We start from the raw sequence: 14,079 nt of genomic DNA on the forward strand, positions 1-14,079 counted from the left end.
GCAGCGCTGTCGTCGTCTGTTTAGCTCGCCTCTGGCCCGCCTGTATCAGATACACCGATGTGATTGGTGCAGCTCGGCTCCAACAGCATAGGTAATGAGCATCATTACTGATTGCCAGAGTGACTCGCTGAGCAAATTCAAATTGTGCTCTCGCGAGAACTCTGGATTTCCAGGGTATGGAGACCCAGGTATCTACCTGAATCTAACGCCATTTTAAGTCCACACTACGTGTGGGTGGTATGGCCCTAAAATAATCATGATCGTGATATTTCTGGGTATTTTTGCGATAACGATATTGTTGACAATATGACATTATTATTAATTTAATAAAATAGAATCGCAGCAAGATTGATTTACATGTCAACACTTTGCCTTCAAATATTCAGTAAAAATTAAACAAAAATGATCTCTCATTTCTTTAGTGTGTGAACAACAACAGTAACTCAGAGTGAGATTCAGGTTCTGTATACAGTATTAATAGTTCAACAAAATAAAATCTACTACACCACCACCAGTTGTTTTTTTTTTTCCACCTGGACCTTTATGTTCTGCCATTTCTCCTCTTATCATCACGCTGTAACCTGTGTCAGGCTGTTACGATACCACAACTGTTGCACAGTCACATATATGTAGTTTTTTGTTGAGCCGCGAGCGTCACGTAGGTTTACATTACCAAAGGTTTATGACAAAATCACTTAACAACACCGACTCCCGTGTGCACACGGCGAGAGAGGAGAGGAAGTGATACTGTGCTGCTGCCAGAGGAGCCGCTGACTGAGTTCCCTCTGAGCGGTAAGTCGCTAAAAGAGTCTGAGAAGTCTGGGGCTGTTCATAAAACATTCACAACGCCACAGTTTCGAAACTACCAAAGCTGCTCCTCTTTTTGGAACCACCGTGGAGTCCTTAACAATTTCGTTCTCAGACATTACTTGTTGCCATGGGTAAGAGTATGACGTCAGTGTCCACAAGTTATAATATCACGAGTATCACAATGTGAATTTTTCATGATATTAAAATTTATACCTATATTATCGTGAACGAAATGATATGGCACACCCTTAGTTCACACTGATGCGTAGCCATGCCAACATATTTGTTTTGCTGAGGTTTTAAGAGTTAAGCGGAGCAAAGCAAAACAAACTAGAACTGCAAGCAGTTATGAACGGGGGCCAAGCCCCCCCGTGCGACTCGGTCCCCGCGTCCCACGGAGCCCATGGAAGTTGTCCCCGAAGGACGACGGGCTCTGGGCGAGCGCATGTTTATGAATGTGTCATTTAAAATGTGGAAGTTACAGGCAAAACTGCCTTTGCATCCGTTATAGCGCCACCTATAGACCGATTTGCGACGAATTTGGCACAAAGCCTCTGGATGACCTCGGGAACGAGTGACTTAAGTTTGATGTTGAAAGCATCTACTTTGAGCGAAATATGAAACAATGTGTGTTTTTTAGCTAGCAAAAAAGATTGTTTGGTTGTAACAAGCGCATTTTTTGGAGTGCCAAAATTCTTTTGATAACTTTTCATCAGACACATCTGGAGATTCTATGTGCAAAGTTTCAGGCAGGTGGCACTTAAAATGTAGGAGGAGTTCGAAAAAGTAGGTTTTGGACATGTGGCGAATTAGCAAAGAGAATGTGCAGCAGAAGTGGGCGGGGCCTGTGTCAGAAAACCCAGCTCTATCCAGGGAACACATGGATATAATGTTTGTGAAAGTGTCATTTAAAATGTGTAAGTTGCAGGCAAAAACGCGTTTGCATCCGTTATAGCGCCACCTAGTGGAGTACATGTGCAATTTTTGGTACGGAAGATCTGTGTCCTATTCTATATGTACCCTTAAAATTTCAAAGCCCTCAGCATAATAGTTTGGCTGAAATTAATGTTTGTTGTTTATCTTGTAATAAGCCACGCCCACATTGACCAGTCATGACCACCTTCAAGATATGACCTCAGAATTGGCCCTACATCATACCAACCGAATTTCGTAGAAATCGGTGCAGCCGTTCAAGAGATATAAACTTACCATATTTGTAGCGCCCCCTAGTTGCCAAAATTCGCCAAATTCGGCTCATACCCTCACAGTCTTATGCCAACCAATGATCTCAAATTTGGTGTTAATAGCATTTAGTTTGACCGAGATATCCAACAGTTTGCATTTTTATAGCTAGCTATAGAAGTTTGTTTGTTAATAATTTGCGCATTTTTTGACCGAATAAAATTCTTTTGATAACTTTAGATCAGGTCCAGTAGAAGAGTGTATATGTCAAGTTTCACGCAGATTGGACAAAATCCCAAGAAGAAGTTCGAAAAAGTAGGTTTTCCAGTTTTCACGATTTTGCGAAAAAACTTCCTAGGCGCAAGTGGGCGTGGCCTATGGCAAAGTGATTCAGCTGTATTCAGGGAAGCTGGGGATACAAGATTTTTGAATGTGCGACATACGGTGTGGGAGCTATAGGCAAAAACGCATTGGCCTAGGTTATAGCTCCCCCTGCAGGCAGATATACATAGTTTTTTGCGTCTGAGGTACGTGCAGGGGTCTGGACCACCCCTCCAAATTGCACCGCCCTCCCTTGCACGGTTTAGCCTGCAGCACCACTTTTACCTACGGAAGATTAAAAATAAAAATCTTTACAAAAACAATAGGGTTCCTAGCACCGCTGGTCCTAGGAAACGGCCCCTTGGGCTTGGCCCCCTAACTATGATGTCGGGCAATATTGAGAAAGAAAGTCCATTAAGAACTGCCTCAATAACAGCTTTTATCTTGTCTAGAGTGGTCGCCATTGTTGTGTTTACTCCTCATTGGTTCCAGGGCACCACTTGATAAAGCTTGACAACCGAATTAGTCTCGCCTGTGGCGCTGATTGGCTAATTTTTAGTCTCCTGCTATTTTATTTCAGCCGAGAAACCACTGTTTCATGTCACAATGCCAGACAAATCAGTCAGCTCGGATGGAGTGGGCAGATTCCAAGCTCTGGAGCCAGGCAACCCATTTACACCAGAGTCTTGTCTTGTTATTTCCATTCACATAAGATCCAGATCTGTAACTGTAGTTCAGTCAAATTACTGTTAAACCACAGAACTATAACCGAATTTGTATAAATCTACCAATGAACAACATTAACTAATAGCTCTTTAAAAGTACTCACTGTGCACACTTCTAAATCACTCTGGATTAAAGTGTCACTCTAAGTGCCGAACATGGACATTGAAAGGAAGATGCAATTAGGCCGCTCACCTTACTAAGCTGTTTGAGAAGCTCTGCATGGTCTTAACAGTTCACAGGATTGATTTTTTTACAATGTAGCTGGTAGCGCATGTCTCCTCTGGCTAGTTGATAAAAGATGGTATTCCTTTTTCTAATCTTATTGGTGTTAATTGTTACACTGGGATGCTTGTTCTTCAGTTGCTGTGAACTGCAAATGGCTGCATGTGTTGTGTTGACAGACGCTGAATCTCTAAGGTTTATTCAATGTTTTTCTTACTGTCAGCAAAACCCATGAAACCCACTTAAGGAATAAATGTATAAAAATGGCTCTCACACACAGATAGAGAAAGATTCTTTATTAAATCAGGAGTAAATGGTGCATTTCTTGGGGACTATTTTCAGCGGTGGATAAATGTTGGTGCATTACTGAATATTGTTGGCAGCAGATTGACTCAAATAAAGTGTAGTGCTCATGCCTCATTTATGTGCTGTTAATTGTTTTTGGAAACAGTGAAGGTCTGATGTAACATAAGTGGCTCAGACTGTTAATTGATTCTAAAATAATTAAAGTAGTTGATGATTACTTTTGTATTGACTGACTAATTGATTAGTCAACTGTTTCAACCCTAAAGCTATATCAGGCTTGTAGATGAATTCATTGTTGGTTTTAAAGGTACACTGTGGAGCTTTTTACTATTATTAATGCTATTAAATGTTCCTTTTTTCCCTGAGTGGGTCCCCGTGGACGTGCATGCATGCTCATGAGCATGTGGAGGACGCAATGCACATTCCTGCCAATGGTTTCACACTTCACACAATGGTTTAACACTGAATGTAAACAGACACTTTGTTTATAAGAAAACTCCACATGGCACCTTTAATCTTTCCATTGTATTTGTGGACAGTAAGAGAAATGTAGAGCATTGTCAGCCTTATTCTGTCCCAACACAACATTTCTGGACTCACAGCCGTCATCTTGTTTGACCCACACTAAATCACACATAGTTTTGTTGGAGGGCTGCAGGGGGAATTTTCTATCTTGGATCCGACAGACTTGACTGGGAGACGTAATTTAATTGGAATCACTGTGTCGCTTGGAAGGAGGAATCAAGGGACTCTTTCCGGGTCCCCGTCAATGTCTAACAACTTTGAGTGTTTACATATTTTATCACTCACCGGTGTATTACACTCAAGTCGACATGGACTGTAATCTGAAATAAACATCTCTATCATCTCTCCCCAGTTTGTCAGGGACCATACAGATGGGTTGCAGACTCTGTTGATTTCCCTTAAAAGCCCCAAATTTGTCACAACCTTCAGTGCTCCTTTGAGGGAGATAGAGAGACTGTGAATAAGAGGAGGGAGAGGAAAAAGCATGCTGTCATGAAAAGAGCTGCTTCCTGGCTGGCTAGATGCAATCATGGGCACTATCTGATAGCGCCGGAGGAAATTGGATGAGCTGAGAGCCGTTGGCTGCCAGTTATGGGAAAGATGACTCCTTTGTCACTGTGTCAGTCAATTCCCTGCTCTCACCTGAGAGACCAATCAATAACACAGGGGGAGAGAGGTTTTCTCTTGTCTCCAGGCCTCTGTGTGCTGTGGGCTGCTGTCAATTATGTGCTGTAAAACATCCTCTCCATCATAGGGATGGAATATGGCATGTTATATAGTCGGCATAAATATGTCATGCATGTGGTTAAATGTGACGTATTTCTGTAGCTTCAGAGGTATGCTTTTAATAAATTATGACATGTTACAAGTTAATGATTGTGGGCGTAATTACGAGGCAAACACATAAATATTGAACACATGGTCTTAACAATAATGTGATTCTTGTCTGTTTGGCTGCGGAGCTGCAATGATTAATCAATTAATCGATTAGTTGTCAACTGTTAAATGAGTCACCAACTAACTGGATAATCGATGAACTGGTTTGATTAATTTTTTATGAAATAAAAAACTCAAATATTTCTGATTCCAGCTTCTTAAATATAAATATTTTCTGGTTTCTTTTATCCTCTATGACGGTAAACTGAATATCCGGGCTGTGGATAAAACAAGATATTTGAGGACGTCATCTTGAGCTTTCAAAAACATTGATTGATATTTTTCACCATTTTCTGATATTTTACAGACCAAACAAATAATCGAGAAATTAATCAACAGAATTGTAGGGTTCAATATTAACTATGGCCTGATGGCCGGTTAGAGCAAAACGTTACTCTGTGGCCATCAAATATCACCTGTAGGTGGCCCACGTCAGCCAGTAAGTTTTATCGGGTCTCTCCGGAGAATAAGCCGGCACGTGTCAATAAGATCACCTATCTAAATAAAGGTTAAATAAACTTAAAAAATCCTCATATTGCGAGTTTCACAATGCAATGTTGCAGTTCCACAAACATCCTGATTCATTTAAACCTTTTGGTTTAATAACCGCAAAAACAGCAAACGGTACTTGTCGCCGGCTAGCTGGGGCTCGAGAAGAATGGCGTCCTGTTGAAAGTAAATAACAAGATACATTTACTCCATTCTGTGTAGTTGAAAGTAAATAACAAGATACATTTACTCCATTCTGTGTAGTTTAGTTAAGTTTATTTCAGTTCAGTCCAGTTCAGTTCAGTTCAGTTCAGTTCAGTTCAGTCCAGTTCAGTTCAGTNGTCCTGTTGAAAGTAAATAACAAGATACATTTACTCCATTCTGTGTAGTTTAGTTAAGTTTATTTCAGTTCAGTTCAGTTCAGTTCAGTTCAGTTCAGTTTAGTTTAGTTCGGTCATTTTCCAACTCATAAAACTCAAATATACTGGTCGATAGACAATACATAACCATGAAATTAATGCTTTTTTTAGCAAACAAAAAACAAACAAAAGGTAAACAAAAAAAGAAAAGTAAACAAAACAGGACCACAAAGGTGTCGGCTGAAACCTTAGCTTATTACACCTACCCTTTTAACGTTCTTTTTTTTTTTTCAGCTTCCTTTTAAATTGTACAGTCAGCAGTGTATTGAAGTAATTAAAGTACGCTGCTGATGTTCTTGTACTATAATAACAAAAAATGTTAAGTAGCTGTTATTGATTACAAAGTGCTTTACATAAACTAAATGCAAAATAAGAAAATGCATTTAAGTCATATAACTTGGATTGTTTTAAAATTAGTAATCTTTTAGTATGACTTTTCTCTATAGGTCTAGCAAAAAAATACAATTCTTAATTTCCTCAACCATTTAATGGTGTATTTATTATGCCACGAACAATAGATGATAACAAAGTAAAGAAAGGATAGATTGTGAACTAAGAGACTGTGAGAGAATATACCTTATGTTTACAAAGATATTTTCAACCTGTTAGTGTCTTTTCAATAACTAAAGGCTTCTTAGGAAGGCTGTTATTAGTAACGCGTTACAGTAACGCCGTTAGTTTTGACAGTAACTAATACTCTAACGCGTTAGTTTTTAAATTCAGTAACTCAGTAACCGTTACCAAACGGTGTGTTACTGCGTTATTTTTGGCCAGATTTTAAAACGGCGCGCAGCATGCAGTATTCCTTCACAAACTGAGGTTCCCTTTCACTTAAATATTTTAGCCCTAAACAATAAAAGATAGTCAAGTCAGACAGAGGTATATGAACAGTTCTTACCAGAGCATCTTAATGAAACACGTCTCTCACCATCTCTGAAATCACTGTCGACCTGCTGGCCTCACCACAGTGCTGTAACATTACATTAAGCGGTAGCGCTTCTGTAGATTTTTAGTCCCAGTAACGTCATATCCAGTGACGTCATATCCATTGTTATCCCGAGGAAGCTTTTGTTGTGGACAGACAATGTCTGTGGTGGGCGACAAACTCGACATCATCATGTAGCTCTTCAAATGTTCTCTTTAGCTCATTTTCCATATTTGTATCTAAGTAACGTAGTTGTACAACGTTTAGCTGCCTGACAGCGAGTGACTCCACTGTAGAAGATGGTTGCATGTTTCCTATACTGTTCAGTTGTTTTGTCAAGTTGTAGGTTGCATGTTTCCTATACTGTTCAGTTGTTTTGTCAAGTTGTAGTCTAACAGTTCCTTGGTTAAACTCCATCCGCTGTTGCTTAGGCGATGTACCTACGAGCCAATACAGTTAGGAAATGTTTTGGGCTGCAGTGCAGAGTTTCAGTTTCCCAAAACATCAATAAATGTTGTCTTCTTTGTGGCTTAGAAAAACTACACTGCAAAAAAGAAAAGCACCTAGCGCCCTCTAGCGTCCCCACTCAGTCATCTACAGTCAGGACATACAAGAGTATAGATGACACTAGTGCGCGTGTAACTAAAAAGTTACTTTTCTTATTAACGCATTACTTTTTGGTTTTACATAATGAAGTAACTAGTAACGGTAACTAGTTACTATTTTTCAGTAACTAGTACAACACTGGTTAACATGCATTAAATTGCCTCTAGTAGTTGCAGCCCCATTTGACATTGTGTAGATTAGGGCAATAGTCAATTTCTCACACCTTAATATGTTCCTGAAATTTCACCAGGGTATAGGGTATATGATGGTATTCATGTGCAGCGCCAAGACTTAGGATTTCTTGGATTTTGGTGGTGCTTGTAATATATTTTTGTCTTGTCTTTGCTGCTTGCGAGTGGTGAAACTGCTTTCATTACCAACTGCATCATTAGTTGTGCAATTATAGCACATAAAACCCAGAGAGACTCATAACTATTAGTTGCTGTCGGGGCATGTAGTCTTACATCAGGCACGGAGGACATTTTGCCTGATGTAGGTGTGTAAACAGAGATGCTCGCTGAATCATTCATGACGGTGATACCGGGCATCATGAAACTTAACATATTCAGTGCACAATATGGCCGTGCTAGTTCTGTGTAAGATGATGCTAAACTGTTCTTTTCTTCCCTTTCGCCCTCCCCGCCCCTGCAGTTCCCTGATACCTGTGAGGAGTCTGCTTCCCCATTCGTCTTCATCTGTACCAACCCCCAGGAGCTGCTGGTGAAATTCCCCATGAAAGGGAAACACAAGATCTGTAAGTCGTGCTTCTTTCATGTAAGGGGAAGTGGAGTGGATGAAATTAGCCTGAGCCGACTCAGGATTTCTTTTTATTTCTTTATTTTTTTTATCAGCTCTCTCCTCTGCATTTGTATGCACACACGCATGCATAAATGGACCTGCAAAAGAGTGATAATGCTCGGCACAGGGTCTGATGACTATATGTTCATTAATAAAACAGAATAACACACACACAAACACACAAAGTGCTCTCCCCCATACACATGTACAGGTCCTCTCTGAGAGCCATCTGTAAAGACGGGATTTTGCTGTCAGGTTGCCTGGGGGACAAGCCAGGCCTGGATGTGCAATGTTGTTGCTGTATTTTGTGATTTATAATAGGACTCAAACACATTTTCCCTCTGCTGCCATAGCTGCTGCTGCAAAATGATGTACCTGCAAGCTCTTTTGTTAATATTTCAGAACCCTCTAAAGACTTGAGAGGATTGTTTATGCAGCTGTGCCTCTTTCAGATCTTTCCAGATCGATGGAGAAGGCTTTTTGAGAGGCTCAAGGTAAAAACGTAGCAGTAGCTGTGTCTTACTAAAATGGGTATGACGACCTTGTCTCCATTTTTGTGAAAATGAAGAACATTTGAAAAGGTTTCAGAGGTTTAGCACCAACCTGAGCAGTGAACTATGAAATGAAGTGCTTGTTGTATAGGATTTCAGCAGGTCTGGAGAAATGTGTTGAATTTGATTACGATACAGAAGGTTTCAGAAGTCTGTAAATACTGTGTAAGTCTTTGTCTCTCTGTTACAGAGGTCGACAGTTTATTGCTTATTCCTGCCACACGAGATGTGGAGTGAAAAATCAGGCTACTCTGTATGCCTGTTCTTTTATTTTAAAGTCTTGAATTGTTTATACGTTTAATTCTAACCGGCATTAACATGGTTGTGAATAAAAGGCTGAACTTGATGAAACATGCAGACACATTTTTACAAGCTTGCTGTTGTGGGCACAGATCGCTGCAGGGAAATCTCTACCTACCTACATTATTTAAACGTACAATAGCTTGTGGTTTTATGAATCAGCAGCTTGCTTTCTATCCGTGCATGGATAAATATGGCTGTGTTGAACTTGCCCGTAGTAAATTGTTCAGCATTATTCGACATTCTTATTCATTTTCCAGTACCTGCAGCATGTTTTTACCTTTATTTCTTTTTTTGCAGTTCATTTACGATGACTCAGATTTTCTCCAAAGGGACAAAACAAAAAAGATCAAATACCAGAAAGGCTTGGGCTTTATCTAATTATTCATACCAACATACCTTCCTTGACATTTCACTGTGGTATATAGTGTATGATAATACAATATTATTGCGATTTTAAAAACTGTTGCAATATGATGAGTATTGCAATAATGTTTATTGCAATATATTGTGATTTATTACCTTTTTTCAACTGTAATTATGCCCCCAAAGGAAAACCTTGTCATCTGTTTTATATAATAAGATAAAGTTTTCAGTTTTTTCCTCTGACTTCAGTTATTTTTATTGCCAGAAATTGTATCTACTGGACTGAAAAAGTTACCAAGGCTACCAAAAGTTGAATTTGTATTTGTAACATAAATAATTTATAATAAAAAGATTGATACTTGGCGTCCATGCATTGATACGATATTGCCACACAAAAATACTGCGATACTAGGCTGTATTGATTTCTTTCCCCAACCCCCAAAGTCTTGCTAGGCTAAAATATGTCTGGCCGTAGAATAAGATTATAATAATAATCTTGCTGGAGGACCTGATGACACTTGTTGCTGTGGTGGATACCGAGGCATCAGTGGGCTGAACCCAGGTGATGTGTTGAATAAAATATCGTGGCTAATAAACTGCTTTTGTAGTTATAATAACTCATCTCGAGATAAAGTTATATGTGGCAATACTCTCGGGGTGGGAAGGATCCACAATATGATATTATCACGATATTTAAGTCATGATATGATATTATTGCGATTTTAAATGTGTTTTGACATGCTAAGTATCGTGATAAAATATATAATGATTTATTACCTTTTTTCAACTGTAAATTATGTCCCCAAAGGACAACTTTGTCAACTTCTGTTTTATCTAATAAGATAAAGTTTTCAGTCTGTTCTGTCTCACTTCAGCCACTTAGCAGTAAAATGTATCTAGTAGACAGAAAAAGCAATTGATTATATTATTCTAGTGGGCTACCTGAAGTTTAATTTGTATTTGTAATATGAATAATTTCTATAATAAAAAAATCGATACTTGCCACTTTGTGACAATACGATATTGCCACACAAAAATATCATGATACTAGGCAGTATCGATTTTTTTCCCCACCCCTACAACACTCCCAAACAGGAGCAGAGTAATTTCTCTTTTTTTACTTGTCCTATAATGTTATCCCCAACACTCACAGTCACTGTCTATCTCAGCTCAGCTGCCTGTTTGACCAGTGGAGACTGACCTCTGGTGGCGTGTACTGTGTACTACAATATATCGCCTCAATACAGCATCTCCGTATCAGTTTAATAAAAAGTGTGTGTGTAAAGAGTGTCTGTATTTTTGAAGGTACTAAGAATCGAACCTTTGAGATTTCAAAATACCCTGGTAGACCATAATACCTTGATAAGTAAGGCTTTACTCTAAGCACTTGTTTTGATGACCTCACTTTCCATATAAAAAAAAATAATACTTTTTTTCTGAACCAGTGGCACTCTGCATGTCATTGTCTACCAGCCACAGGGTCCAAATTTCCCCTCAGTCATTCATTCAAGGTCTACACAGTTTAATATATTCAGCATCATACTAGTGATTGGCCATATCGTTGAGCCAGTTTGCTGTCTCTGTCAAATAGTTGTCCATTACTCACTTAACCTACAGCAGGAAACAGCACTTCATCTTAAAGCTCTGTGCCGGAAATTCACTGTACTTAAAAAATAAAATTAGTTTTTTACAAACTTGACACATTTGCGAGTCACTTGCAGTCCATTCAGAATGGTCCCACGGCCCACTTTTGGACCGCGACCCACCAGTTGGGAACCACCTAAGAGATATATTTGTACAGTACAGTCTTCCAGCTTTGTTCTGGCTTTCATGTTTGTAACTTGATAGACTTATTCTTAGCCAAACATGCACACCATCACATGACTGTTTAAGTAATGCAGCCTTGTGACTGATGTTCTTATTTTAGTTAAACTAACAGTTAGTATCCTGAGATTAGCAACACAAAATCAATACATAATGCAACAAATTCACATGTAAGAACACTGATATCCCCCCAAAATGGATACAGACCACAGTTGATAATTTTGTACTGACTACACCGGGTACAGGGCAGTATGTAATAAAATAATCTGTCACATGTTTTGACACTGCAGTGCAGTCCCATCTCATCAATCAAACTTCAGAATAGTACACATCATACCCACAATATGTTGAGCATGCATGTCCTATTGCATCATGTCTCCATTCTGTGTACAGCTTTGCATGTATGGCATGCCTCTGTCATGTCACATGCATTGATCACAACATGCTCCCCGCTGCCCACATTAGCCTTGTATCTGGATCGGTTATCCTGACCCACCGGACCTACACAGTCCAGCCTGTCTTATTCTTCTGTCACCGGCTAGCTTTTCACTATCTCACTCTCTTGCTCTCTCGGCCCCTCTTCCACCTCAATTCCCACTGCATCTCACGGGTCACGGCATTGCCGCTCATCTTACTCAGGGGGGCTTAGCACAAGTATTTTTTGCTCCCCCAGCAGCTTACATCGACAAGATCCGCTTGTCACCGCCATTGCCAGCCATCTCATGCCTCATCAGAATGAGCAAGAAGAGGCTTCAGTTTACTGCTTTTTCCATTGCACACAGCAGGCTCAGTGTTTTATTACATAACATGCACAACTGTTTTTTCATTAGTGTGTTAATCATTAATGGTAGCATGTAAACACTGTGTGGCTGCTGAGATTGATTCTTTTATTGAGCAAATTCTGCATCATGTTGTGTAAAAGTGGGAGCCTCGATTAAACATTAGATGTGAATTAAGTCCTGTTTTTTTATATATTATATATTTACATCCCCATTAGCTGTTACCTTGGCAACAGTTACTCTCCCCAGGGGTCTATTTCAAGATATACATACAGTTCAAGACAGTATTTACACATAATTGCTATAATCCCCATCTTTTACACGAAACACAACAAAAAGACATCAAAACCAAACATGTAAAACACTGACATTAACATTAATGTGTTTGTTTTCTAACTGGTGACAAAAGCTATTTTAGTCTAATTGCTTTGCTAGAGGTTTGTTTTTCTTCACCTGCCACTTTTTTATTTAGCTCCTTTGCATTTTGTGTGTGATATTTTGCAGCTGTTTGTGTGTTTTCAATAAATGTGAATTGTTTTGATTTATATGACTGGCGAGCCAAACAGATGAGGTGAGAGCTGCACGATGCTGAAGTCTATAGTGAGTATTTCTCGTAGGCTCAGCAGCACTAGCAGACACTTTGCTTTACTGGCACTGTAGTAATATTGCTTATTACAGTATGGAAGCTTAAAAGGACGGAAAAGCGAGCACACCTGCATATGGATGAACATTATTGGATGCATTTGGCAATTATCAAATCAAATAATGCAATGCTGCATCTCTCTCTAGACAGTTTTACAGTTGGCTTTGTAGATAATATGCTACGGCTATGCTCGATGCTGGTTGATCAGTCATTACCCTGTGGAGGAGTCTGTGACATTTAAAATGGCATACGGCCAAGGCTCACTCGCTGTAATAAGGGATGTGCATTATGGTTTATGGTCACATCCTGTGAACATTTATATCTGTGTGTGTGTGTGCTTCTGTGTAAGCTGAAGGTCAGTCTGGGTGTTGAAAGCTATTTGGCTCCCTGACATGAACCAGCATTTCCTTTTTCTCTTCCTTATAGCTATCCTTCACTTGCCGCATGTTTTTAATAGCCTGACATCCTCCTTATGATGTGACTATGTACATACAGCTAGTGTGTACATAACCACATAGTAAAAGTGAAACACATATCATATAACACTATACTTAAAACATTTTCTTCATGTAGTGTTTAGTAGCTCTGATACAAAATGCCAAACCAAATCTGCACTTTACCCAACAGCAACATTCCTTTTATTTTGAAGTTTTACTCTTTAAGCTCTGGTTTAATGAAAAGTGCCAAAGTGACTGGACCTTGACACAGTTAAATAAGTTAAATAACATCAACAGTTAACTCTTTCACTGCCAGGCATTTTCAAAAAAAAATCCACCAGCTTGCCAGGCATTTTCCAGCTTTTTGACTGATTTTTGTAGACCCACCATATATTATGTACTATTAGCATATACACATGCAACCCACCAAATGAAAGAAGAGAGTCTCTACTTTCCAGCAAAAAAAAACTGTGTGTTTTTAACTTGTTTCAGTAGGTTCAATAGGTTAGTTTAGCCCAAAAAGCCACTTTGGCACCAAAATCTTGAGAAAAAGACGTTTTTGTGTCGGCAGTCATTTTCAGGTGTACCAGTACAATATTTTTATGTACACGGTTTCCCCCATGATCACCGGATCCTGGGTCTGGGCTGGCAGCAACACCCTGTCGCTGCTGATCAAAGGACGAGGCCGCAGATGTGAGCTGCGCCTCTTCAGCCTCGGGCGCACTGGCCTCCGGTAGAGCCCGGCTCGGCTCAGCCTGGCCCGGCCCAGTAGCACTGGCGTTTTGTGGTGTTAACATCTCGACAAGAGTAAGTTGCTTGAGGGCAACCCCAGACCTCGAACGACGCTGCGGCATTGTACCGTTCAAACCGTGATCCAAAATCCTTATCCAAAGTCAGTATCCAAAGTCCGTAAA

The 14,079-nt window shown here is 39.7% G+C and overlaps 1 protein-coding gene across 1 annotated transcript in view; it reads left to right on the forward strand.

The window, feature by feature from the left end:
* Nucleotides 1–14,079, forward strand: part of trip4 (thyroid hormone receptor interactor 4) — a 121,838-nt gene that overhangs the window by 42,133 nt on the left and 65,626 nt on the right. Inside the window, exon 12 of the mRNA XM_050052082.1 lies at nt 8,119–8,221. Coding sequence (XP_049908039.1) covers nt 8,119–8,221 — 103 coding nt within the window. The remainder of the gene's footprint in view (nt 1–8,118; nt 8,222–14,079) is intronic.

This window comes from Epinephelus moara, chromosome 1, assembly GCF_006386435.1.
Source record: "Epinephelus moara isolate mb chromosome 1, YSFRI_EMoa_1.0, whole genome shotgun sequence".
NCBI lineage: Eukaryota > Metazoa > Chordata > Actinopteri > Perciformes > Serranidae > Epinephelus > Epinephelus moara.